Here is a 27965-nt window from a genome sequence, read left to right as displayed (position 1 = left end):
TCATAGCGCAGGCTGGGCGGGCATTGTGAAGCTGTAGTTGAGTGTTAGCAGGCTAACTAGAGAAAGAAAGCTAACTAATCGTGAGAGTGGAAGTGGAGCTAAACGAAAAGCCAACTGTCAAAACAGCAAGGGGAACAGAATTTTAGTGAAGTGATAATTCTGTTTGATGACTACATGAAAAGATTTAGACCTAGTTAATCAAAGACCGTGTTTGTCAGATGCCCGAGGAGCATTTTGGATACTACATCGATTGTCCCATTTCCAAACGGAAACCATTTCTGGACAGACAATTCGTGCTAGCTAGCCTAGCTAAGTGAATAATCCAGGAGACTTTTCATTGTCACCTAAAAACCCATACTGAATGTTTTGTCTGTCATGAGTCCGGCCGGGTGCTCCCATGTGAACGGTTATAAGGTGGATAATTGGAAACAAAATCTTCGAGTCATATACCAATGCTTTGTTTGGAGTGGTACTGCTGAGACCAGGAGACGCAAGGTAAAAACAAAAAAACAAAAAACACAGGAACTGCAACGCTAGCCTCACAAACAGAAGTGAAATAATTTTTAATGTGGCACAGACAGACAAAGAACTGGAGTGCAAATGGTGTCCCACACGAAGCACAATCACAAAATCTTAATGAAAGTACTCTTGCAGCAGCAAATGTTGCCAGTACTATGGTTAGCCACCGGTAACTTAGCTAGCAGGACTCTGCCTGGTGAACTGCGGATACTGTAGGATCCTTAGCAGAATTAACTAAAACACTGAAATTGTCTTTAATAAGTGAAACACTGTTAATTCGAGAAAATCTGCTATTAGCTGAGCGTTTTGCTGGATGTCTAAACTTGGATTTTTTTCTTTCCTTTTTTTGGAGTTGTGGTCACGGGTTAACAGTAACCACACCAATTGGGACCTATTGTGTCTTCGCACGAACACACAGAGTCCTTACGTTATTAGCGGGTTTCTGTTGGGCTTACTAGGTCATTGTTTTTTTGTGTGCGTGTTTCTTTTTTTTTTTATTTTGCTCTCTTCTCTACCCTGGCCATGTCGCTTTCAGGGGCTTCCGCTGATTGCTTTATTCCCAGTTTCTTTTTGGGCTCATCCCACACCTGCTTGGCCTACACAGCTACGAGTATCTCTCTACACTGATGTCATCACTGGACCGTGCTGCAGTTTCTGTTATATTCCCACCCTTTCACTCCTTTTCTTTCTTCTTTTTCTTTCCTCTTGTTTTTTTGAGCCACTGTTTTCACATTGTCTAGCTTGGCTTTGTTTTCACCTTGCATTAGCAACAGTTTGATTGTTGCTTGCTTATAAGCCATCTATGCTTCACCTGCATGTTGTAATGCATATTTATGCCGTTGTGATAAAATAGGTACTTCACAGTGATGCAGGATGGGCAGAGCTGGTGAGTTGATGCTTTCCCCCCTCTCCTCATCTTCACTGACATAATGCAGGTAGTTCAGATGAATAAGAGCTGGCTTGCTTGCTTTCCTCCCGCTCACCCACCCGCTTCAGTGCCTCCTTCATTTAGTGGACATAATATTGGATGTAAACCAGTGTAGCAGGAGGCATCGGCCCCATCCTTTTATCGTTTGTGATGCACTGTTACAGCCAGAAATATTGCCTGTTGGGGAGGGTGGACCATGAGTAGAACAGCCAAAAGCATGGCTCAGTTACATTGCGGGTATGTTAGAGCAAATAGTGCTAAATGGCCAGTAACCCTTTTTTGCTTATACAGTGTTGAAATGACATGCTTTAACTTGAGCACAGCGCTCACCCTGTCTGTCTTAATTCTTTTTTCACCCACCCAAGACGACAGAATTATAAAGCAAAACTGTGAGAGAGCATCTGAAAATGTATACATGACGGTATAATGGGGGGCACTGCTACAATTTATTTTAAAAACCTGTTTGGTTTCTTTGGCACACTACAGACAAGAAAGCGCTCAACAGCAGCTCAAGTCCGTCGTAAAAGTATGACTTGTCATAGGTGTTGCTCACTTCTCAGTGATGTACAGAGTTATGGCTAAACTCCTGTTGTTGTGTTTAGTGGTGGCTAATCTGGTTTGTCCTATACATTTGGGAGGAATCTTTCCGTATCTGTTTTGCAGCGCTCTCTGTCTCAGCAACATTCCTGTCAGCTCCACACAACCATCTTTTTTGCAAGATAATATCTTCCAGAGTCTCTGAATCAGCAGCAAGCTCCGCTTTTCACATAAAAAGTACGTCTAATAAATCTTTCCATGTGTCTGCAATGTTGAGACAAACACAACAGCAGTTTATCAGAGGTATAGTGATGTTTCTTTTCCTATTTTTTTCCATCAATCCTGCGCCATCTGTGCTTGGTAGTATGCTGCATAAATAACAGTCATCCAGGCCCAATCCTGCTAGATGTTAAGTGCTCAAGGATAGATGACGGTTTTGCATTGAAAGTAGTGACAAGCAGGTTTCTGTACAGTTTAACATTTTCAGTTCCAGACTGGATTGCATTTTAATTCATGCTCTGTGCTCCACATTTCCATGTGCTTTATCAGTTCAGTTTTTCATTATAATGTATCACCCTAGATTCTCTATCATGTCAAATTATCACAATACGCCTGTAGCCTTAGAGTCATGCAGGCTTTTTCCATGTTTCTTGCTTGCTATACCTTGTTATATTTCCTTCATCGAGCATATGACTATTTATTATATTGAAATAGTATGTTTACATACGGCTGAAAGCAGGTAGAAAAGAGAAGTTAAAGTTTCTGCATTTTACTTAGTTGATATATTTGTGCCTTACAACTTGTCACTGAGCCTGTTTAGCTTCTAACGAATGTAACATGCAGAGCACTACTGTGCTGGTTCATTGGTACAAAAGTAAAGTTGAGACCACTTTGTGTTTGTTCTTAAGATCATTAGATACCAGTATGACTTTATGTTGAATACTTATTGCATCAAAATGGTTTGATTAGATGACACTGACACTGATGGATGTTGTGAATGTCATATTCATTGACTAGATAAAAGCTTATCTGTGCAGTTCCTTTTGCATATTCATCTTACACTGGTGGGAAGCCCTGTAAATTAAGAGGCACCTTCTAGAAAGATGAGAGTGTGGTTTTGGTTTTAGAAGTGCCTTATAATCTTGTAATCTTGTATTGCATTTTTCCCATCTTCTTTTAGAAGGGACTGTCCTCAGCAGCCTTCCTGTAAGCTGTCACTCTTCCTACCTTAAGCCAATATCAATTCCCAGGTGATGCATTTACGCTGTCGCCTGTTCTGAATGTACAACCCTTCACTGGTAAAACCCGGTAGATTGAACATCAGGAATAGGACACTGCAGGAGAGATGTGGTGACCCAGTGTGGCCTGGGATTCTGTGTGTTTCATTTTGAGGACCTTAGGATTATTTATTTTTTGCATTATGGTTCTAGAGCAAATTCCCCATTCAGCTGGAATGACAAGTACTCTTATCTGCTGTGTAATGTTCTGCAATCTGCTACTGACACACAGTTGAAATATTAACCATAAACTCCACGTTTAATGTTGTTATTTTTTGTAGACTCTGTCACGCCTGAAGCCTGGTGTCATTTTGTTCTAAAAATGTAGCAACCGTCTTCTCTGCACAATCACAAATGGCCTCTAAATCATTTCGTAATTGGGACACAAACGGTCCATTGAGAAAACAATTAAATACAAATAAAGGGGCGTTTTGAAGATGCCCCGTGAAATGAAATGGCAAGAATAAACAAGTATGCAGTGTTGTTTGTCTTCGGGGTGGATTTATTCCAGATGAATAAGTCTGTGGTTCATTGTATTTAGCCTTGAACAAGAACCTAGATGCTGGTTAGTGGAAAGATCTTCTTTAGCCATACTGGGTAGCGAAAGGATTGGAAAGGAAAGACCATTGTTTTGGTTTGCTTTCCCTTCTGTCTTTCAAATCCCTTCTGTTTTTGATATGCTAAGCTAGTGTGCTTTAAATTCTGTGTGTGATTAAAATGGGTATGTCGTGTGGGACCTTTTCTGTGCTGTTTCCTGACATTTTATCTCTCTTAATTGCCAGATTTCCATTTAAGTGGACTTTGACAGAAGGGTGTCAGAGCAGCTTTTGTGTCATTTGATTGAGGCTAATCTATTTCAGTTGTATTCAAAATTTATAGTTTGTGAATGGCCATGGTTGTGAGTGGTAATGCCTCTATTCATACTTATTTATCTTGACATTGCTTAATCCAGGACGATGAACTCTTATTTCATTTACTGGACTACTCCACAGTGAGGGTCTGTGCAATACAGTTAAACAAGAGATATTACCCTAGGTTGAGTGGAAACGGGGTAGGATGAAAGCAGAGTGGGGTGGGGTTGGCAGAATTTTTGCAACCATAACTACTTTGAAGATTGTGCTGTTACTTAGATTAAAGAGTAATGATTAGAGAGCTGACAGTAGTGAACTTGTATTTTCTAGTTTTGATAAATCATATATGATCTGAGAAACCACACCCCCTGCCCCCCAGCCTTCCTCTACCTTTCCCATAAGTGCAAACCCCCCTTTGTGCTTTTCTGCTTTTGATGAGAGAAGATGAGAAATAAATCATTTGCTAGATGCTGCTGGAAATTTCAGAAAACGGATATATTTTCAAGGCTTGACACAATTACGACGCCCGTCTCTCCCTCCTCTTCTTTCAGTTGGCATGCACACATGCACAAAATCACCGAGGCACGGCCCATCCCAGAGAGCGCCTGATTTCTGTGCTATGAGGAGATCTCTTTGTCAGATCTGCCTCCATCGCATCACAGGCCTGCTCCTTGACTCATCAGCATACGTTTCTAGCGCCAGGATCTATTCCTACAGTCTCTTCTTATCACGCTTTTTTCCTCTTCTGCGCCCACGCCGCTGCTGCCTGCTTTACCTTGACTTTATTTTATTTGTAAACCTTGCTAAGCCATGGTTCTTCTAAAGTCTAGCCTATTAAGTTTGTTTCAAATACTCTTTTGATTATTCATATTTTATTTAACTTTATTGGTGTGCAGTACTGTACAGAAATCTTCAGCAGCTACTCATTTCTTTAGGTCCAGCTATTTTTTTTAAACATCTACATACATGCCTGGAAATATAGTGTATATAAAGCAAAAATAGAATTTGTACAATTCTCAATAGGTTGAAGGACAATATTTTGTGTCATCGCTGTTTTTCCACACAGCCTGAACCAAAAATCGATTTCTTTTGTAGTTTGGCATACCCCAGCTTTTTCTTCCAGTTTCCCTTCCTTAAGAATGGCTTCTGACAGTCACTCTTCCACTGAGACCATTTCTGATGAGGCTTCAGTGAACAGTAGATGGATCAAAATAAGGGCCACATACATCTCTCAGGTCCGGTGTGAGGTCTTTGTGGGATCCCCCCCGTTTGTTAAGGGCATGGCTTTTAATACTATCCATCTTCCCTGGATAGTTTTTAAGTCTGTCACTTCGTTTTTTTCAAGCTTCAGTTGTCACGTCTTAAATTTTTAAGGACACATTGCACACCATGACAATATATGCCAAATCTTCCAAGTTTTCTTTTGGGAATCATCTTGTTGGTGTAAAAATGCTATTTTACACAATTTAAAGGGTTGTATTGTTATGTGTAGTTAGAGCACTGATTTATCCCTTGAGTCGGGTGCCTTTTTATACTTGATTGATACATAGGTCATTATGAAGTGGTTTAACAATCAAACGCACAAAAAAAATATATCACATTTCTTGGTCTGGTCAGATATAAGGACTGAAAAACCTTGGGAAGAACTGTTTTTCAAAACTACTTTAAAAATTAGAAGAAAATCTGGCTACTTGGAAATGGAACAAAGAAATGGTTGGGTTACTCAAGGCTTATGCTGAGTATTTATTGGAATTAAATAAAACATGGGTTGAATTATTATTTTTCGAATTATATCTTTATCTGAATTAATTTGATTTTGTGGATCCTGGGAAATGCATAATCAAATGGTCTATTTTTCTGTTAGTTATTTATTTATTTTTTTTCCTCTCATCCGATTGGCTTGCAGGCAACACTCTGTGGCTTTGGTGATGTCAGATTTTGGTTCCTGGGCCCCTGTCCAGGCCTGTTTTTTCCATGTCTGTATGCTCTCTGTCACTCCTTGGTTTCTTCTTATGTGGGTTTCGGTCTGTCAAACACCATGGCTATGGCTCAGTGAGTCAGACTAAACAAATGGTCTGTAAACCCCTCCCAGAGTAATCATGGACCTGGTGTGTCACCTTGTGGTGCCCCTTTCACATGCTGTTTGCCTCCCAGTTTTTTAGTCATAGAAAGTCTTGCCTCATAAATACTCTGTGTCCTGAGGGAACTGTAACATACTCTGTGAACTTCTTTGTACTGTACCCCTAGGTGCATTTTATACTATTCTGGGTTTTTTCATTTCTGGTAAGACATACCAAAGGACAAATGTTAACAATCTTCCACTTGGAAGCAATTTTAAGTAAGTAGGTACAAAATTTACAAATAATAGCCACATATGTAAAGTGTTGGTTAAGCATATGGGTAGGATTTTGCATGAAAGTTTGCTCTTAGATAAACAATGGAGAGGAACATTAAAAAAAAAAAATAGGTGTTTACAAAACAAAAGCTTTTGTGTTGTGGTATTATCTTTTGCAATGGCCTCATTGATCCTTACACCCGAATATTCAGATATGGGAGTCTGTGTAAGTGGAAAAAGAGCATGAGTTTGCAATTTCATTGGTCTCATTCCCCTTTGACTGATTCCCTCTTCCTCTCCCACAGACTGTTTCTTTTCATTGTCCTCCCTTCAACTACACTTCTCATTTGACTGTCCAGCAGGCTTTGGAAAGGCATCACTGCCACAAAGCATGCTGTTCGTGGCATGAGCCAGCCAATGAGGCTGCTGTCCAGCCCTCCCTTAGTACCACCATCTGGCTAATGAGCTGTCAGTCACTCTCCAGCGGCTGACCAGAACCAAGAGGCAATCAATCTCTTTTTTGTAGACACTTGGTCATTCCCTATAGTTAAAACCTTTCACTGAAGTGACAGCTTTTCTTGGGATTGACATTATGTCTACAAAACATTCTCTCTCCTTGTGAGAAAGACAATAGCATCAGACACTTGGATGACAATTACTTGGGTCTGTTCTGTAATATCACTTTTAAGGAAGCTATATTGCAATAGCTCCATTGTGGCTCTGTTCAGTGGTGCTTATAGATTTTCTCGCAAGTGATGGTTATGGCATATTGGTGCTGAAGGGAAAAACACGCAATTTGATGATTAGTCCAAGGGTGCCATTCAAAACAAGCTGCTCTTCAATTTCTGATTAAATAAATAGTTGTCTTATTTTGGTAGAGCAGGCTTTGGGCATCTGATAGCTGCAATAACCATATAGCAATTTGTTAGCTTGGACAGTTAAACATCTCTGCAGCTTAACAAACTTGTTCATAAATTATTATTTTTTTTAAGAGGTGAATTGAATTAAAGTTGGCTTTGTGCTCTTGTGTGATGGAGCTTTTTGCATTGATTCACAATGACCTTTCAAGGGAGTATGGCTGGTTTCCAAGTATATGCATATTCCAGAAGACGATCTCTAAATACAGTATTACTAATTAAATACCATATTTCATCTTTCACTGCTGCATTCTGCTTCCTGTTTTCTCCCACATCACTTAATGTCTTAAATAAAAGAGTAAAAGAATAGAGAATGCAGACTGTCACTCCCTTATTCAGTGATCTTAATTACTTTCACATATTCATTATGTAGATTATCACGTGTTCAGCAGGCCTACAAAATCTGCACAAATCCCCAGTATGGAGTTCTCCTTCATACACTGTTTATTCAGATGTGTGTGTGTGTGTGTGTGTGTGTGTGTGTGTGTGTGTGTGTGTGTGTGTGTTTTTTTTTCGTTTTCCTGGGAAAAGTAGACTCTGTACACTAAGGGCTTAGGGTTTAGCTTTGTGTCGTTATACCACTATATGTGACAGTATGAGGCTAAACTACACACTCTAACAATCCCTTATGTCTCCTACAAGTTAAAATTCATATGTATGAGGTGGGAATACATTCTCAAGCCAAGACTACACAGCATTCATATCACTTTCAACAGGCCATGCAATGAGCTGACGTGAAACCGTACAGATTCATGTTGTGTATCTCTAGGGCAGCTTACTGAAAGTGCATGTTGTGGGCCAGGCATTGTTATGTGAAAATAGTGGGGGTGGGGGGTTACAGCATCATTCTGCCAAGACAGTGTCAGGCAACAGCCCCATGAGGTCAGTCAGAAGCAGTGCGGTTCTGGAGCATCACCATCAGTTTCCTTCCATAGTCTCTTGTTGACTTGCTCCTGTTAAATATGGAGTCAAAGAAGACTCGGTATATGTGCACACTTGTGTCCAAGTACCACAGCAAATGTCTAACAATGTCTGTGTTTGCTGTGTGTGTTTTCAGGCGTATTTATAGTATGCACTTTTAATGTCAGTTACGGTTAATGTATGTGTGTGTGTTGAAAAGCATGCATGGGCTTATGAGTGCTAGGCAGCATGGTGAGTCACTGTTCTCATATAGCTTTGCTCTCTAGTCTGTATTGACTTTGTTGCCCCTCCCCTCCTTGCTCCTCTCTTTACAGCAGCAAGAAGGTTCTCCGTTGAGCCAGACCTTTGTCCACATCATAATTGTTGTCATCATTCTCTCTCCTCCTCAGTTACAGCTCATCACATTACTGGCTACGTTTGAATAACTGAATGCATTACCCTTAATGCTTGGAGTAAGTGTGACGTACTGATGGCACTTTTGTGAAGTTAGATCTAGAGCACTGGAGGATTCATATTTATTCCATCATAGTCATTTTTTGCTAGTAGCCCCACACAGCATCGGTGGACTCCACAAAGCATTATGCCCTCTTTTGCCCATGCTAATAATAGATTGGAGGTATAGTCGTTTAAATCGGTGGTTTTCTAAATCTGCTCTTCTATGAATCAGCAACTTTGCGCATCATTTCCCTTCACTCAGAGCACAGCCTAACCGCCCTCAAAGAGCGTGCATCCCAGGTGGGAGATGCACCCTAGCGCAGCACGAACATGAGCTTGCTACCTGCCCGACACTTGTTCCAGTCATCTGAGCCAGCGGCTGATCAATAGCTGATCTAATAGAACATTAAAAGCTCCAGGTGCAGACAGAGATGCAGGACTGCTGACACTGAGGAGTAGACAGCCTGTGAACTATTGTAAGAGGCAGAGAACAGGGATAGATTTTCTGCCCAATACAGATGTATTGAGGTAGGGGAGGGTGAGGAGTAGGGTAAGGCGTGGCATTAGCAGGGTTTCTTGTTTTTGGTGCTATGGTGCAGTGGAGAAATGGGGATTAACATCACTGCTGGTGGGATGAGTTTGGACAGGCAGTTAAAAACATGTTATTAATATTAAGTACAGTGAGTAGCTTTTCTTACTGGTGTATTTAGGGCTTAATTTATACTCTAAAAACGGAACTGCTTCTTCACTCTATCTGTTCTACTACTACTGTCTCCCATTTTACCTTTTATATGTTTTACATGCGACCTTAAAGATTTAGAGTTTGTTGTAGATGTTAGTTTTAAGTGACGTAATTAGTTCATTTCCTTATTCACTCACCAAGCTCATAGAGCTTTTCTTTGGTGCTGCCCCTTCTGCCCATTCAAAGCTGGCTGCCTCACAGACCAATTTGAATAAAAACAGAGCTTAGTGCCTGCAACCGTGAATATCCCCTCCACTGCAATGTCATCACAATCTAGCCCATGCCTACTAATGCTTATCCAAAACATAGACCGCACTGGGAGTTCTGCTGGCTACCTCTGTGTCATTGCATGGTACTGTCCGCATTGATCACATCCTGACTAGCATATTTTGTTGCAAATCAGATAAGTGAATTTTGAATTCTTTTCTCTTCTGACAGTAGAATTTTGCACAGGAATGGTATTTTTATCCTGCAACCACTGGCTCCTACACAATTTGTGACCATTTCTGCCCACTCCCACTGATAAATCATCTCTGCGGGGATTCAGGTCTCAGTCCAAATGTTTTTTTTCCTTCTAAAAAAACATAATGCCTCAAGTACAGTTAACAGCGGCATTTCTGTTATTGTTAACATATGAAATAGTTGTGTTAACTTCTGTTGTTAAAATTCTGTTGCAAGTAGCTGACAAGAGAAATGATAGAAATAGAGGGTATCAAGTATTAAATCTGGATATGTGCTATAGGTGGGAGAATCATTACACTGCCACCCAATATCAATATTTTTTATATAAATTATTGTGTATGTAGTCCAAACTGATTTTTTTTTTCTTTAAATTGACCAATCCATCACTACTTTATAACTAGTCATGGTGGTATTCATTAAGCCAGATTAAGGTGAATAGAAGGTAACTAATCAGTGTTGGAGAAGGAGAAGAAAGTGACTCAGGTAATTCATTTGCCATTTAAACAATAAAAAAAAAAAAGAAAAAGACACGTTACACATTTGATAATGCTACAGTGAATAAACCATCATTGTATCATCAGGATTATTTTTTCCCCATTCCCAGGTATACTTTAAAGTAAGAAAGAGCCTTTCATTAGAATGGAGGACTAGGTTCAACAAGAAAATAGGTCAGCTGATTACCTGAATATATTGAATAACCAGGTTTTTCCATCATTTAAATTTTTTTCTTCCCTAAGCTTATTTTGTGATGACAATGCTAAGATTCATCGGGCTCAGCCTGTGAAAGAGCATGAGTCATTTTGACACATGGGTTAGCCATTAGAATACAGACCTCAGCCCCACTGAAAAACCTTTGGATGTGCTAGAGAAGATGCTTTATCTGAGACTGTAGCAGCATAACTACTGGTTCAGAGGCACCTGATCTACCATTAACTATAAGCTAACAATAAGCAAAAAGGAAAGTTTATTGTACTGAAAATGTATGCTGCATCTAATAATAATGCCTAAAGGAAATATATAATGTAAATGGAGCAGACTGTCTCTAGGGGCGTTTGGCTTTTGAAAGTGACTTGCTGAATTTGTGGGCTTGTGGCTAATTCAGCTTGAGGTGTTTTCACCATATTGGTGATTGCGAATTTTTTTGTTTTCTCCAGTTGTTTCGAACATTGGTGCAGATGAGCTTCAAATCACCATTTGCAGGAGTTGTAAGGATTTTTTTTAAGTACCGTAATTGTCGGGCTATAAGCCGCTACTTTTTGCACAAGCTTTGAACCCTGCGGCTTTTAGTCAGGTGCGGCTTTTCTATGGATTGTCCAAGATTTTTGTGATATCGTAAGAGGATTTATTTTGTTTGTTCCGCTGTTGTACGGCACTACGTTGACTGGCAGGAGGGCATGTGATCAGACACACAGTATCGGGGTTCAAGAGTGGTATGTTGGTCACGTGTCCATCCGCCAGGCAACATAGTGCTGTACAAGTAGCGCGAAAAACAAACTTCAAATTAACGCTACGCGTTCAGCGGGAGTCGTGGATGACGAGCGGCAATAAACTTGCGAAAAGCAAGTTATGCTCAACTCCACCGGTGGAACCTGACAGCGTGGAAAAGTGTGAAAACATCCATGATCACCAACGGATTTCAAAGGGCTGGACTGCTGCATTATGGAGAGGAAGACACCGCCACGGCCCTTCAGAGGGTGTTCGACTCTGACACTGACAACGAGGATTTGTTTGGTTTTGAAAGTGACAACGAATGAAAGAAGCTGAGAGTGGATGACATAGCCATCCTGAGCCTGTTCGTATCAGACACTGGAGGAGAGGACTTTGGTGGTTTTAGTGCGCAGGAAGAAGAGAAAGATGGTGGTGAATGACTGACTTTTCTTCTTGTTAAAGCCGTGTCACTGCACCTGAGCCTAAAAGGTAGTCCGAATCTATTTTTCTGGTGTGCTGTAGGTTATTGTTATGTACTACATTTGTTACTCATTTATGAAGCACAGTACATGTTTCGTACTTGTAATTACCGCTACGTGCACATATACCTAAAAAGTTATGCAAATATGTACCCATAACTTGTTTTTCAAAATATTAATAAAAGTGATGTCTCCAAACAGCCATCTCTTTCCTGACAATTCCCTTTGTGCATATTCTCTTACATAAGTCAACATTGAAACACCTGCGGCTTTTGGTCAGGTGCAGCTAATGTATGTACAAAACAGGATTTTCCCCTGATTTTAGCTTGTGCGGCTAATATTCAGGTGCGCTTTGTAGTCCGGGAAATACGGTATTTGTCTCAGGAAGTGAGGTCTAAATATACTTTCTGTCCAAATATCACATGACAGAAAGTTAATTTTTAAGGAAGCATAAAAATGTTGCATTTCACCTTTAGGGGCCACTGGAAACAAAATGCATAGCCATACCAAGCGGCGAGATGAGATTTTAGCAACTGTGCCTTGCTGAACGGCGTTGTTACTTGCAGCTATAATGTTAGTTTCCTGAAACACAAAACCTGTACACAGACCTGAAACTAATGTGCCCGTAGGAGCCCAATTCAACGTCCCACTTCTTTGCCCAGTTCTTTGTCATGGGAACAAAGTTTCACTACAGAACATATTTACAATTGTAGTTAGTTATTTTAGGGATTGCATTATTAGTGGTATCTTTGATAATTGTGTAATAATACCATTTCATTGTTCACTGTTCTAATATGTGGTTTGTCCAGGAAGAAGAAGGCAAAACTGACTGGACCTCTTTTTAAATTCTTTTTTATTTCTATGGCACAATGATGGTTTATGTTTTTCAGAGTGTCTCAGGTTATGCTTTTGAATCCCAATTCAAAGTTAACAATAGGCAGACAACATAACGCGGGACCGCTGAGTTTATATGCAGTAGCATTAGTTATAAAGTAGAGGGTGAGGTTAGTTTCACACACTGTGCCTAAAAGTGTAAAACCGAAAGCTGTCTGGTCAGTACTTTTTCCTTTTATTTTCGGTATCTTCACCTACTTCACAGCTCTTTTTGTGCTATCTCCCCTCTAAGTGGGTGACTCATTGCATCAGGTCTGCACCCTGAAAGGCTTTGATTAGATTGCTTTCTTTCTCCTCCCTTTCCTTATTCAATTTCTCCCTTTCAAAAAGGCATGCTGACAACTTTCTGCTGTAGTGTCCTTTAGATTCCTAAATAAACAAACAAAGATCAGACAAAGCTCTGATTTTAATTAGATCATTAATACTGCATTTATATATTTATTAGGGGTGCAACGATACACAAAATTCACGGTTCGGTTCGGTTCGATACTTTGGTGTCACGGTTCGATATTTTTTCGATACAAAAAAAATGTTCATGCCTTTTTAATTTGTCATTTATTAAAATTATAAATATATATTTTAACTCAAAAGTACAGTTTTTAAATTTAACCCTAACCCTTGTGCGTGTTTTTTATTTTGACAGCGAATGCGCACCTGCGGACCACTTATGTGCAGCCCTGGTTATTTAGCTCGTCATATTGCAGCCACAGAAATTATTTTGTCCATGAAACCATAAAGCTGCACTTTCTTTTTGCCTTATAGTCTGATTTGTCATAACTTCTCCGTTTTGTGGTAAGCTTTTCTTTGGCTGTCACTTCTTCACCCTGACCTGTCTTATTTGGCTCAGCAGAACTAAAATATATATCCTGCTGCTTTTACACACGCACTCACATAAGCTCAGCGATTCTCTGCGCGATCAACCTCTCACATGTTTAAGCTGCGGGAGATTTCACTTGTCATGTTTGCATAGTAAGCTAACGATTAATAAGACGATGTCAGAGGAATTGGTGCGCAAATTATCATCACTCACCAATCAGTGCTGTCGCTCTCTATACACAGTTCGCACGATTGCAAAGTGAAAGCAAAAAAGCAAGCGCAAATTCAAACGCGATTTCAATATGTCACATATTGACAGTGGCTCACCGATGCCAATTACATAATTACCAAGCGACATTTCTGAAAGAATGCAAAAGCATTGACATATATTTTTCCTTCCTACAATAGCCCGACGGGCAGGGCAGAGATAGATTTTGGTAGCCCGACTGGAAAAATCGCTAGCTCCAGGACGTCGGGCTAGCGATTTTGCGAGCCCTGTATCTGATTGAGGAATCACTCATCTTTGGAAAAGAGAGTTTATTACAGAGAAATGTCTCTTTCCAAAATAAAAGCTATACTATCCGCTTCTTCTGGGCTATATTCTCAGCAGCATATTAAACATATCAGGTCCCCATAAGGAGAATCATGTGCTAACAGCTGTCTAAATGACTCGGCTAAAGTTAATAGCATGCTTGCTTGTTTTTTTTCTGCTTCCACTTGTCTTTGCACTAGGATGATGTCGGCGTAAATGTGCAGTCATATTTGTTGTGTTCCCACTAGTGCTTTCAGGTTAATCTCGTTGAAATGACATTAACGCCACAACACGACAAATCTCCGTTAATGAGCTACCGCCGATCGCCCCGTGCATGGGGCTAGACGGCCAACACGTTAACGAGCTAACTGCGCTAACACACTAGTTCCCACCCATGTAATTGAGCATTGCGTGGCACATCCAACATACTGTTTTACTTTAGTCCATGACTCGCTTACCTTCAGGGTCATACGTCACATGAAAACCAAAATAATTCCAAACGCCAGATCTGAATGAGGGTGGGGGAGGTCCATGTTGCAAGGAGAGCTTAACTTCTGTCTCGCTAGCTTGCCCTGCGCTCTTCCTTCTGACGATGCTGTCTGTGTTGAGCGCTCAGTGGATCTGCGTTCGACTACTCCGCCTAGGCTGCACTGTCGAGCCTAGGCGGAGTAGTCGAACGCAGATTCACTGAGCTCTCAACACAGACAGCATCGTCAGAAGGAAAGTTGATAAAATAAATTACAAATTTTGTATTGTTCGATACATATGCGTACCGAACCGAAAGCACTGTATCGAACGGTTCAATATCAATACGAATATCGTTGCACCCCTAATATTTATTTATAGTAGTTTCATGTTGACCTTTCACCCTTTTTTAAATGCTTGACCTGCATGTCAAGCAGTTCTGTCCTACTCTATTGCTGATCACATTATTCAGGACTATAGTTCTACACATTGTGTTCATAGAACAGGTCCTTTATCCTCTGTGTCACTCATGCTCTTTAGCATTTTAGCTTTATAGTTGCTGCTTATTATTCTACATTGATTCCTTTAAGGAAGAGTTTTTTGCATGTTTGCCAGTTATGCCATGTTATGAATGAAATCACTGGCAACACACCTATTGCTGTTAGTGAGTTACCCGCACATTGTTTGCATCCTCTGGTGTGCCTGTCAAGCATCAACACCCTTTATGGCTTGCACATGTTTAATACAGAAAGATTCACTGTGAAATTAATTTGTCGCTGTGTTTGATTTGTCAGCAGGCCCAGCAGTCTTTAGTCTGTCCTCCTGTCAGGTTCATTCAAGCTTTGTGTCATCAGAATTGTTTGTCTGACACTTGAAGATAGAACTTTATTTTTCTGCTCTTTGTACTTTTACTAGGCCTCGAAGCTCTGTCCTGCTTCAGAGGATTTTCTCAAAATTATGGACTTGTCCTTTCCTGCCTTGATCTTAATTCCTTTTGTCCCCTGTTCTCTCCCAACCCCCGTAATCCCTTGGGTCCTTCTCCCCAGGCCAAGTCGTGTATCTGTCACATGTGTGGCGCCCACCTGAACCGACTCCACTCTTGTCTCTACTGCGTCTTTTTTGGCTGTTTTACAAAGAAACACATCCACGAACACGCAAAAAACAAGAGACACAATCTAGGTAAGTTGCTCACTCTCACGCACTCTAAGACCCTAGTTGGTTATATTTAAATTATTCTCACGACCAGTGGCAAAATAGATGCTGACTGCATTGCATTACAGTTCCTGTGGGAGTGCCTAGTCCCAGTCACATTTAAACTGGCAGTCTTCTTCAGCAAGGGGATGGTAGACTTTTGCTAATCTTGTGCTACCAAAAAGAGTAGCTTCAACATTACATACCAATTATGCTAAATAAGACAAAGGTATTAAAGAGCAAGATTTTGACATCACCCTGATGAGCACAATTAAATGTGGGAACAACAGAGACAATAGAACAGTTTTGTACACATCTTAATGGCTTTAATTGATTTAATCCATTTCAGCAGTTTGGTCACACACACACAGACACACACACTCCGTCCTGTGTGCGGGGATGCGGTCTTAATTAGCGTTGAGCTTTCCACAGGTGCCTCCCTGACACTGGCACTCTGTTCCTCTCTACCTCTAATCAAATTAATCCAAACTCCCTTGTCTGCTCCACTGCTAGATGTCAAGCTCCCTTCTCAGTGCTCTGTACCCATCATTTTCACTTCCCGTTCTTAGCAGGCTCACTCACAGGACTTTGCTCATGCCTTCTTTGTCTGCTTATTTTTCTATCAACCTCATTTCCCCACCTCTTCATCCTCTTACTGTTTTGCTCTTATGCTTTACTCATTTCAGCGCGAGTGCTGAAATGCTTCTCATGCCTTATGCAGGACCTTGTCTTCCTCCTCTCTCTGCCACTTGTATTATTCTAATTTTTCTTCATTAACCGGGTGCTGTTGTATGCAGTGGAGCATCCTGTTTCTATATATATTTTACTGTCTTTTCTTATTTCACGCCCTTGCAAAACACTGAGCAGCACATATACACCGGTTGGTTTTTCTACATGATGCATTAGCTCACCTTCTTATTGTGAGTAGCGCCAAAAACAGAAAGATGTCCGGTTAATCTAAAAATAGGTTGTCACAGCAACAGAGCTGAAATATTGTTGCTGTGGAGTTTGAAAATGGAAGAAGTTGGGTTGTGTTAATGGGAAGCACAAGTGGGGGTGGTAGACAAATACACCTTTTCCATCACTGCCTGCCTCACATCTGTCATTTTTCTAGTGGAAGCAATAAGATGGTAACACTTGGTTTTATCAGTGGTTTTAGACAGCAAAATAATCATTTTAACCCCCCCCCCCAAAATGTCTATTACTGTACAAAAAAAAAAATACTCACTCTCTTTCCCCCTCCTTCCTTCCTACAGCAATAGACCTATTATATGGTGGAATATATTGTTTTGTGTGTCAAGACTACATTTATGACAAAGACATGGAGCAGATTGCCAAAGAGGAACAGAGGAAAGCATGGAAATTGCAAGGTATAGCATTCTGTTTTCATTAATACAGTTTTCTTTCTTTTCTCTTTTTTAAACTAAAGCAGCCTGGTAATCTCTGCCCCGTCACATTTGTCCACAGGCATAGGGGAGAAGTACACGACGTGGGAGCCGACCAAGAGGGAGCTAGAGTTATTACGACACAATCCAAAGCGGAGGAAAATCACTACAAACTGCACCATAGGTGGGCAATCGATTGCACTGTTTATTCTGCACGTCTTAATCTGCACAGCTTTTCTTCTCATCGTAGTTGTGATTGCTGTGGGTTTTCTCCATGGCTCTTTGTGTGTTTGTGTACGTGTGTGTGCGCGCAAGTGTGCTTGGAGTCACTCATGCATTTAGGTGTAATACTCAAGGTCAACCAGACTGGGCAGCCCCGCAGGCAGTGGACTGGGAGAGGCAGGACACAGTGTTCCCTCTCAGATATATGCACACTACATCAGAATGTGTGTCTATCTCTACCCAGAGCTTGTTTTCTCTTTGTTCCTTTTTTGGAGTTATCTCTTGCCATGCTTTTACCCCTCCTGTTGTTTCCATTGTGTCTCTAATTTTGTACATGTAGTAATTTACCCTTTTTCCCCGCCCCGTCTCCCACCAGCCTTCACTCTCTTTATACCTTCAAACAATTTGCTTGGTCAACCTGACTGGGCAGTGGAACTGGTGTCTTTATGTGTGTGTGCCCACCATGACCAGTCTAAATTGTTTAGGCGCTCACTGAGCACTCTTATCAAGAACCAAACCTTGGTCAGTTGGATTAGACCTAAGATCTAGCTGTGTCTCACCTGTTCTTCTGGCCATCATTTCTCACTCTAAATGAATTCATTCAAAGCTTTGGGAACACATCCAAGTTGCACACAGTGTTGCTGGCATACCTGACCCAACACCATATTAACTTTTCAGCCAAACAAAAATGGATCACAAAGCATTGGTGGCTTTTATGCATAACTTCATTATGTTTAAATACATGAACCAGCCTTTTATATATCAATCTAGTGTTAAAAACCAAATCTAACTCAATTTATTAAATGTAAAAGAAGTGTTCAAACCTTTTACTTGACTTTATATTCTTACAAGGTGCATTTGTTTCACAATTTACACTACATGCCAGTACAAAAGCGTGACATCCAATTAACTCTTCAGAGCTCTGTGATTAAAATTCTGTCGAGCCACAGCTCAGGTTAAAGGCATAAAAGCAACGCGTATTCCCAGTAGCATAGAATTTTGATGTGTGTCATCTTCAGAAGTCCTTTGTAGGGATATATCGCTCAGTAAAAGACACATGACAGCTCACAGAGTTTACCAAATGCCATTTAAAGGACTCTGAGATAAATATTTTACTTTCTGGAAAGAGCTCTTAGTGAACATGAAGCACTGCTCATCTTCTGGTCACACCTCCATGGTAGAGCATGGTAGTAGCAGTATGATACTATGGAATTAGTTCTTAATAACAGGCCCAGGGAAACCCAATGCAACTCAGTGAGTGATGAATAGTAAGTAATACACCTTTTAGCATGAAGATAACCCAAAGCTAACGGCTAAAACATTGCTGAATTGGGTTTGGAATAACTGTCTGGCTAAGTTGAGCGAAAGCTTAGACTTTAAAATGAGAGAGCATTGAAAAAAAGAAAAAGACTTGTAAATAGTTTATGTACTGAATTATTTTTTGAACAAGGAAGTTCACTGTAGTCCAAAGATAAATATGATTTAAAAATCTCTTCATCGTCACCAGTGCGAATTGGAGTCACTGCCGTGTTTAACCTTCAAAGCCCTGATGTTCTCCCTCTTCTTTTATTCCCTTTTTGTTCCGCAGGTTTACGAGGGCTAATAAATCTGGGCAACACGTGCTTCATGAACTGCATCGTTCAGGCTCTGACACACACGCCACTGCTACGAGACTTCTTTCTCTCCGACAGACACAAGTGCGAGATGCAATCAAACTCCTGTCTGGTGTGTGAGATGTCGCAGCTCTTTCAGGAGGTACGACGCACAGTCGACATGTGCAAACTTGTTAGATAGGTTTGGTAAATGGCACAAAGAAAATGGGTTTGTGAATGTGAATGAAGAGGGAGGCAGAGACAAGGGAAGAAATGCTGCCTGAAAGGAATGTAGAGTGCAACATACAATGCAGTAATTATACACCTTTATTGAATCTGCTCAGCCAGATTTAAATTACGTAGCCCTTAAAAAGTCTTAACTGTTTATTCTTCATGCAACAGAAAATAGGCATTTTACATCTAATAAACTCAACCCAGAGTCTTACGTAATGACTGCCTGCTCTGCTCCCACACTGTCTCACTTCCTTCTTACATCCTCTCATTTGCAGTGTATATGGGCACACAGTTGGCAAGTGGTGTTATAATATATAACGAGTTGAATCATCAGCCCCCCACCTCCGCAACACACACAGACATGTCTGTCCTGTCTCAGTTAGCTGAACTGTTCAGTTGTATTTCACATGAAGTGTCTTTGAGGCATAAAATTCAGGATTTTACATTTAAACAGTCCCGGGCACGTGAGCAGTCTTTTTTTTTTTTTTTTTTTTTTTTTTTTTGTGCCTAAGCCTTGTTTCATAGGTTACATCCAGCTCCCCTCTGTATCTTCATCAAAAGTCATCTTGTGGCTCTGTAGGCACCTGCGTGATCTCAGGCAGCTTTTTTGGATTGAAAAGGGGAGGTGTGGCCTGCTTTGATCAGCGACTCTCTCCTCTTCCTCTCCCCTATTCTTGTCTTCGTGTTGTCGCGTAATTCGTTTGTCAGCCACCTTCAGACTGCCGAAAAGGAGAAGAGTCTGTAAGATTCAAAAAGAGACGTCAGCTCAGCATTTTTTTTTTTCTTTCACCGCTCAATCAGACTTCAGAGAAAACTGAGGAGTATAAAGCGACGTGCGCGCATTATCCGCACGTCGAGATGTGAGATCCTCTGGCATTAATGAGGTCTTGTTGGAACTTCGTTGCACTGTTTTTGCACCCTGCCGGTACTTGCCTTGTCACTTGCTTGTCCATCCTGACCTGCCCCGAATTCTCAGTCCAATTTCAACAGCAAGCCAGAGATCTCCAGCACATAACAGATGGATATTTTTGCTGCACACTCTCCCTGTTTTTCCCCCACCCATCTGCTTTGACTTGCCTCTGTTGTGTCTTACACTTTCCCTCTCTGTGGATTTGCTGTCATCAGAGCTGGTTCTGTTTTGTAACTTTTGTTAGAATTCATTTATATCTGGCAAGACCTGTTGAATGAAGTGCTTACAAAAGAGCCAAAAGAGACTGGAATGAAGTGGATAAAATAACACACCTAGTAACACCTGGAAAAATAGGCTAACCACCTTTCTTCTTCACCCTCACCCACCTGTCCCATCTTTCATCCCTTCTCCCAGTTCTACTCGGGCCACCGTTCGCCCCACATTCCATTCCGGCTGCTGCACCTGGTGTGGACTCATGCACGCCACCTCGCAGGCTACGAGCAGCAAGATGCCCATGAGTTCCTCATTGCAGCATTGGATGTACTGCATAGGCACTGCAAAGGAGACACTATCAGTAAGTCGTCCTTAAACACAATTAGTTTAATGGGTTTATTTATTTATTGAGTTTGTGGCCCATAAATACTTTAGTTTGAAATTCCAGTTCGACTTAAGTGAGTAAACGCAGGTAAAAACAGTGTCGGCTGAGATTGAGGGGAGTGTTAGGAGACAGAGCCACCTACTGTCTCTGATCTGGCATATCGAATTATACCTAAAATCTACCGACAGACAACAGTGCCTTACTTCACTGGAAACATACTGAAGGAGACTTACAATGTACCAACGGGACAGCAAGCAAGTAGTGTAAGGAATGTCAATAGGCCCTGCTGCAGTGCAATGACAGGTTGACTCAGTCATAGCCACAACGGAAAGGCTTACCCTGATTGGCTAGAGAGAATAAAGAGCTGTGAAGTGGGAGTGAGGCACTGTGAAGCTTTTAAATGTGCTAAAGAGGTGGGCAGTGTGCAGTCATGTGTGTTCATATTGTCTCCTCTCTCTGGTCAACAGACGACAATGGCAAGAAAGCCAACAATCCAAACCACTGTAACTGCATCATTGACCAAATCTTCACCGGGGGCCTGCAATCAGATGTTACCTGTCAAGTTTGCCAGTAAGTGTGTGTGTGTGTGTGTGTGTGTGTGTGTGTGGGGGGGGGGGGGGGGGGGTCAGATAAAACCCCCGTCATGATGCAATGGAAAGGGACTGCTGAAAGACAATCCCACTCGAGATGTTCACTAAGCATTCATGTTGAAGCAGCATCACGCCTTCTGTCTTTTTTTCCCTCCAACATTTACTCATTCATGCATCCTCCACATATTCCTGTCATCTTCAAGTAGTGGGGGAACCATTGGTTTTTGCGCTCTTATTCAAAGACCCAGTCCCTGCAGAGCTGCTTTAATGGAGGTTGTCTAGACAGCAGCGCAACCCAAGCATTGCCTGCTTCCCCCTAGAGCTGTCCTGTCACATTAACACTAGCACGCTGCACTGAACTGGAAAGCACCTCACCCAGACTTGCAGGCAAGCCCAGCCCAGCTTACTGTGACATTACCTGCCTCCACTGTGAAAGTAGAGACTGCTGATGCAGAGCTGCTCATGACAGTGCATCACCGTGGCAGTAAATCACGCCCCTTCATAATCATTAAAATCACTTTTTGAATATAATGGGTAAGCTCTTAAGCAATAAAATGCATCAGCAAAGGCTTTCAAACTAAAGTAGTGCCATACTGGTGTCAAATTACTGCAGAGCTGATCTCCTATTGCCATAAATGCATGTCTGCTTGCCTTGCTAGCCACCCACTGGTTGCTCTGGGTATTGCAAAACCATGACTCATCTAACCAACATTGATAATGTTTGGCAGCCCACCCCTGTGCATATATATTTATGTATACTCTACACATTTTGCACTTGAGGCCTCTGTTTTGCCTGGGCTGCAGTCCATCACGCTTATTGGGCTGTAATAATACAAATTCTTTACGCAAAGCCATTTTCTTTGACGTAACACATCATTGAATTGCAGATGAACCCGGAACAACTGTGTAGACATTATTCACTTGCGCACATTCAGTCTTCCATCAGCCTTAAACAAAGACATGATCAGAATCTCAAGGGGGCTGTGGGAGTTTAATCTTACTCGTTACCATCTATGTCATCATCCTGCCAAGTGACGCCAAACTACACAAAGCCACACACTAATAGTTAAACATTATAATTGAACTCCCTTCTTCTTCTTCTTTTTTCCCCTGTAGTGGGGTTTCCACAACGATAGACCCTTTCTGGGACATCAGTCTGGACCTTCCTGGCTCTTCCACGCCTTTTTGGCCCCTCAGCCCTGGAGGGGATGGAAGCACAGTTAATGGCGAAAGTCACCTGTCAGGATCCACCACGCTCACAGACTGCTTGCGCAGGTATATATTCATTCATTCATACATAAGGTTCAGTCCAGGTTCCCCAGGAGTGCTTTCTTTTGCTTTGTGTTTTTTAATGCAACACTTTAACATTTTGAAAAACTGTTTAAAGCCACTGAAAAAAAGGCCTGCTGGAAAACTCCATATAAGGTGCAGATACTCCCTGTTTATGTCTAGACATGGAAAACTGATATTATGGATTATAGTGGCAGCGGCAGGGCCAACTGGCAGCATGGTGCTGGAATTAGTTATACTGTCACCTGCTGATTTTGCAGGCATTTTGCATTTTAAGTGTTTTTTGACATTTTTATGTAAATGAAGGTTTGTTTGTTTTGTGTTTTGTTTTTTAATAAATGTTTCTGTGGGCATTTTTTCTCTTTTGGAGAGTCAAAGAAGAACATTTTTTCTTGATTTTAAAAATACTTGTGGATGTGTCAGTGAGTGTGATGTAAAATACATAAACAAAAAGCAAAAGCAAACCAAAACCCTTCTCAGGTTGGATGCTACATGTTTATCGGGCTCCTAGTAGGCATATTAATCTGCGCTGATTTAAAAGGAAATAAGCTTTTATCAGTCCACCTGCATCTTTTCAGGAGCAGTCAGACATTCACCCCACCCCTGCACATGTACAGGGGGTCACATATAGTTTCTATTCAGGCACAACAGCCGTGTTATCCTTGAATCTCATCTTCTCCCATCACCAGGTTGACCAGGGAGTGTGACCTCTCATATCTCCTCTACTGCCTCTTCATTTTTTCAATTTGTTTTCCTCTTCTCCTTATCTTATTTCATTCTTTTCCCGTTTGCCCTCACTCTCTACCACTCACATTTGTCTCATCCTCCCCCTCTCTTTTTCTCACCTCCTCTCCTGCTGACTTTTTTTTTTTTACTGCAGCTTCTCACACATCTCTAGTTGCTGCAGCAAGTCTCTTAAAGCTACAGAACTGGTTGATGTTATTGCCATGGTGATAAAGGCGTTGACGACACCACATGGGCTTTTGCGTTAGGCAAACTGACATGCGTATGTGCTGCAGCAAAACCGTGCAAGCAGGCATATTATACAGACCTTCATGTTCTTCCACTGATACGGAGAACAGCTTAGTGCGCTCCACATTCAGAGGACATCTAACACAACCAGAAACACTCCACGCAGAAATCTTTCTTCCTGCTTCTCGCGTTTCATGCCTCCGTTCCATATCCATTTTCTGGCTGCACGTTTTAACACGTCATCTCTCCCCTCTCTCTTTATTGCATTCTTCACTCTGCAGGTTTACGCGACCTGAGCATCTAGGAAGCAGTGCCAAAATAAAATGTGGTGGTTGCCATAGTTACCAGGAGTCCACCAAACAGCTGACAATGAAGAAGCTTCCCATCGTAGCATGTTTCCATCTCAAAGTGAGTCACCCATGCGCTGCCAATTATCACTCGTTACATTGTCTGTCACTGTCTGACAGTTTGATTATTTAAGGCTAATCTGAGGATCTAACATTCGCACGTCTAATTTTGTCACCACTCCGAAATAGTTAAAAGAGCTGTGTGACTTAAAAGGAAAGTTCACCCTTAAAATCAAATGTGTGCATGTGTTGATGAGATTCCTGCATGCTTTTATATGTAATTGAGCTAATAAGTATTTCCTTATAATGCTAAGGTCTCATCCCCTAAAAACTTGAGCAGCAATTTGAGCAGTTTTATGTAGGAACTACTTTTCTTTCCATCGTGCTACCCATTTTTTTTTTTTTTTTTAGCTTTTTTGCTGCACGGAGGAGAATCTTGAACCTGCCCTCGCTCGTGACAGGATGTAAACATTAATGCCAAGCTATAAGGTTGACTAGCTCTGTGTTTCCTTTAGTTAGAGACTGCACTGCAGGCCAGAGGAAAACAAATGCATTTGATCTTGACGTGAACTTTCCCTCCTTTCCGCCTTCATGCCAATGCATTCTGCTGTTCAATTATCTGTACTTGTTCTATATTGCAGTGGCATTAATATATGATTCATTTTGCTCTGTGTGTATGCAGCCTTTCATCTGATGTCAGCAAGGTTCACATTATGCAGTGCCTTAGCTGGCTGGTACATGTGCGTAGGTGTGTTCATAATTCAATTTAGCTGTTGTTGCCTCCTACAGTGTTGCACCTTTGTGCAGTGTCCCAGGACATTTATGATTTTTAATGACTCATATGGTGCTCCATTATCTTCATGTTTTATTTATTGCAATACTGGAGACCTATAATGTATTTGTAGGCTGCAGTAATGTTGTCTTAGATGGATATCAGCCTCACTTGTTATCTCATTACAAATATGGAAATGTTTGACAGCCACGGTGGAAAACATACATTTCACTCATGTTTTTTTTTTTGTTTTGTTTTGTTTTTTGTAAAAATGATGCCTGTTAATTCTAAACATATAGTATTGGTTTCCCCACCCCCCGCCTCTCTCTCTTGCCACTTCTCCTTTTCCCGTCTCCCTTCTCATCAACCCTCTCTGGCCCTCTCCAGCGGTTTGAGCACTCTGCTAAACTACGGAGGAAGATCACCACGTATGTTTCCTTCCCCCTAGAGCTGGACATGACACCCTTCATGGCGTCCAGGTTAGATGATCGCTGAAGTCTACATGTTTCATTTCTACTACTAATGAGGCCCTCAGCTTTTCTTTTCATATATATTATAGTAAATATTTGGCAGCTAAGATCCAAATGGGGAAAAAATACTTTTCCTCGTATAGCCTTCACCTTCCCAATTCATTTATTACATTTCATGACATGCTTTGTGTAAATGCTCCCTAGTAATATACACTGTCACTAGAGCATGCAGCAGCAGTCTTGCCCCACCCCTGAATGTTGCATCCATTCAGCTCCGCTCATAGACTGAAACATCATTAGTGTTACAGGCAGAGAACCAACGTGCTTTCATTGATTGTAGTATTCTGCCACCTAGTGGATTTTTGAGGAAGTTTATACTTGCCTCAAACATTAACTGTCTTCTTTGTCTTTTACAGTAAAGAGAGCAGAATGAACGGGCAGTATCAACAGTCGGTTGATGTATTAAACAATGACAATAAGTGAGTACCTTGCATTAGCAAAATTCACGAAATATCACTAAATTATCAGCATTTGTTGCTGTATGACATCAAAGACTCTTACACAGTAGCACATGCTAATGACCCAAACCATCCGGCTGTGACTTCCCCTAATTAAATCAATTTGAAGCCTATTAAAAGCTGCTTAGTTTTCTTCATCCATTGCAGCTACAACTGCTTTAATTTTCCAGGACATTTATTGGGAAGATACTGTGTCGTTTGTGAAAATGTTTTTTCCTTAATATCTCTATAGTGTGAAAAATGACCTTAAAGTTTAATGGTACTGGGTTTTGAACCGAACGAGCTCATTTACTGGTGGGATGATGGGATATTCTTGCATTAAAAACTCAGTTTTTCCATTTCTTTTCTTTTTTCTTTTTAGGTATTCCTTGTTTGCTGTGGTCAACCACCAAGGCACATTAGAGAGTGGCCACTACACCAGCTTTATCCGCCAGCACAAGGATCAGTGGTTCAAATGTGATGATGCCATAATCACCAAGGCTAGCATTAAGGATGTACTCGATAGTGAAGGGTAAAAGTCAAAACACAACATTAGTGGTACACAGTCTGATACAGTGTGATACTGTAATTCATTTTGTTTTCTCTTTTCTTTCTAGGTATCTCTTATTCTACCATAAACAGTTCCTTGAGTATGAGTAGTCTTTGTGACCAATGACCATGAAGAACCACTTGCTTTTAAATGAGACAGTCATGTGACTGGCGACAGGATGAAACACACAAAGCTACCTGAAACTTTCTGACTACCAGTCTGCTCCTCCAGTTCTTGAGGATGAAAACAAACAAACAAACAAAAAGAGATGTGTAAAATTACACATACTTTCAAAAGAAAACAAAACAAGCACTGAGCTACTTCTTGGCATCTACTTGACAAAACTGAATAAAGAGGAGGAGGAGGAGGAAGGGTCAGGCACCGCCAGTTCCAGGCTTGGGCAGAGGGAAGAGGCTCCACACCCCGTCGCTCTCTCTCCCTTCCCCTTCCTGCTGCAGGGGCAGAGTCTGAGCGTGACCGACTGTCACGCCGATTGGTCATATCTGGATTTTTTTTTCTCTCACAGTATTCTGACCCCACCCCCACACCCCACCCTCTGTCCCTCTCCACCTCCCACACACTCTCCATCTCTCTCCCATGGTGCTCTCATTTCAGCTGACCAAGCATTTAACTTAGTGATGATGGAGGACAGTATGTTGTCATATGCATAAAGGACTGAATGCAAAAAAAAAAAAAAAAAAAAAAGGACAAAAAAGGAAATATATAAATCAGCGTATTATGAACTTTGCAAGAACATTTTTAAACTTATGGTTATGATTCTTATCATTTGTGAATTTAGTTATGAAATACTGTATGAATCTAGTATACATCTATTTTTTATGGGCAAAGAAATAATGGGAGAGCTTGGAGACGCTGCCTTTGCCAGTAGCTGGGGAAGCGCTGCCATGGAAACTAAACAGATTTGGACCTGTGTGTTCTCATGTTTCATTATTTACTGTGTTGATTGTTTCATTTTTGTTTTTTAAAGTCTGGCTGAGGGCAGGGAATATCTTATTTTTTTAGCGACTCGTTGAATTTTTGTTTACTTGTTTTCTTTTCAGTGTCTTTAATTTTTTTTTTAATTGTTATTTTCAGTACATTCATATGTTTCTTGCTGTCCTGGTACTGGAAATTTCTTTTTTTGTTTTGACGTATTATACTTTCATTCTTGTGGAATTGTTGGTATAATGATGGTGATGACTAATTGGCTCACCTTTTGCTGTTTAGAAAGTGTGTATGTTGAATGTGAGCTTTGGGTTTTTGTACTGTATGACAAGAAGATTCAATACACAAAACTACAGATCAGGTCCTGTAATATGTGAGGCTGATGTGTTCTCTTCGAGTTGAACACCTTGAATGTTTCTGTGCAAAGGAAAAAAAGAAGCCCTGTTAACAGCACTGCATGCGATTGGGCTCTCATGGTCTTATATGTGAAAAATTGCCCTTAGTAATGGCTCGAGGCTTGTTGCCCGTCATGATTTGTTTCTTCTGTACTTTTGGGTGAGAAGGCTGTTTGAGATTTCTAGTGGATTAAACACATTGCACATATATGGGCCCTGTGCGACCGCAGTCTGGCTCTGCATCCATCAGTATTAATCTTCTCCATGGCAACTGTGGATGGTGTAAACCAGTTTGGCTTACAGTATGTCTTGCCTCTGCAAACCTAGTGTTCTATTAAATTGTTTGTCAACTCAGACTTTAGGTAACACACATATGTGTCAGGGTTTTGTGGTCACTGATTGTGTGTATTAAAAAAAAATTGACGGATTGAAACTTGTATTTAAAAAAAAAAAAAAAAAAAAAAGAA

The 27965-nt window shown here is 41.0% G+C and overlaps 1 protein-coding gene across 1 annotated transcript; it reads left to right on the top strand.

The window, feature by feature from the left end:
* Window positions 1-24: 24 nt before the first annotated feature.
* LOC308411908 (ubiquitin carboxyl-terminal hydrolase 22-like) lies at window positions 25-26878 on the top strand. Its single transcript, XM_080905958.1, has 13 exons — window positions 25-495; window positions 15585-15717; window positions 16986-17099; window positions 17197-17298; window positions 18925-19091; window positions 20487-20646; window positions 21138-21240; window positions 22377-22535; window positions 23804-23930; window positions 25029-25120; window positions 25528-25590; window positions 25991-26140; window positions 26226-26878. The coding sequence occupies exons 1-13, from the start codon at window positions 376-378 to the stop codon at window positions 26266-26268; spliced, it is 1533 nt and encodes a 510-aa protein (XP_080762084.1). The 5' UTR covers window positions 25-375; the 3' UTR covers window positions 26269-26878.
* The last annotated feature ends 1087 nt before the right edge of the window (window positions 26879-27965 follow it).

The sequence above is a fragment of the Rhamphochromis sp. 'chilingali' genome (assembly GCF_963969265.1).
Source record: "Rhamphochromis sp. 'chilingali' genome assembly, chromosome: 15".
Taxonomy (NCBI): domain Eukaryota; kingdom Metazoa; phylum Chordata; class Actinopteri; order Cichliformes; family Cichlidae; genus Rhamphochromis; species Rhamphochromis sp. 'chilingali'.
The sequence above is the reverse complement of the archived record's forward strand: the minus strand, read 5'-3'. Positions and strand labels throughout refer to the sequence as shown.

Excerpts from the sequence above, each read along its gene's own strand:
- LOC308411908 (XM_080905958.1), top strand. The coding sequence starts at position 376 with ATGAGTCCGGCCGGGTGCTCCCATGTGAACGGTTATAAGGTGGATAAT. Across the intron at positions 496-15,584 it reads CTGAGACCAGGAGACGCAAG|GCCAAGTCGTGTATCTGTCA; the intron begins GTAAAAACAAAA and ends CCTTCTCCCCAG. Across the intron at positions 26,141-26,225 it reads GATGTACTCGATAGTGAAGG|GTATCTCTTATTCTACCATA; the intron begins GTAAAAGTCAAA and ends TTTTCTTTCTAG.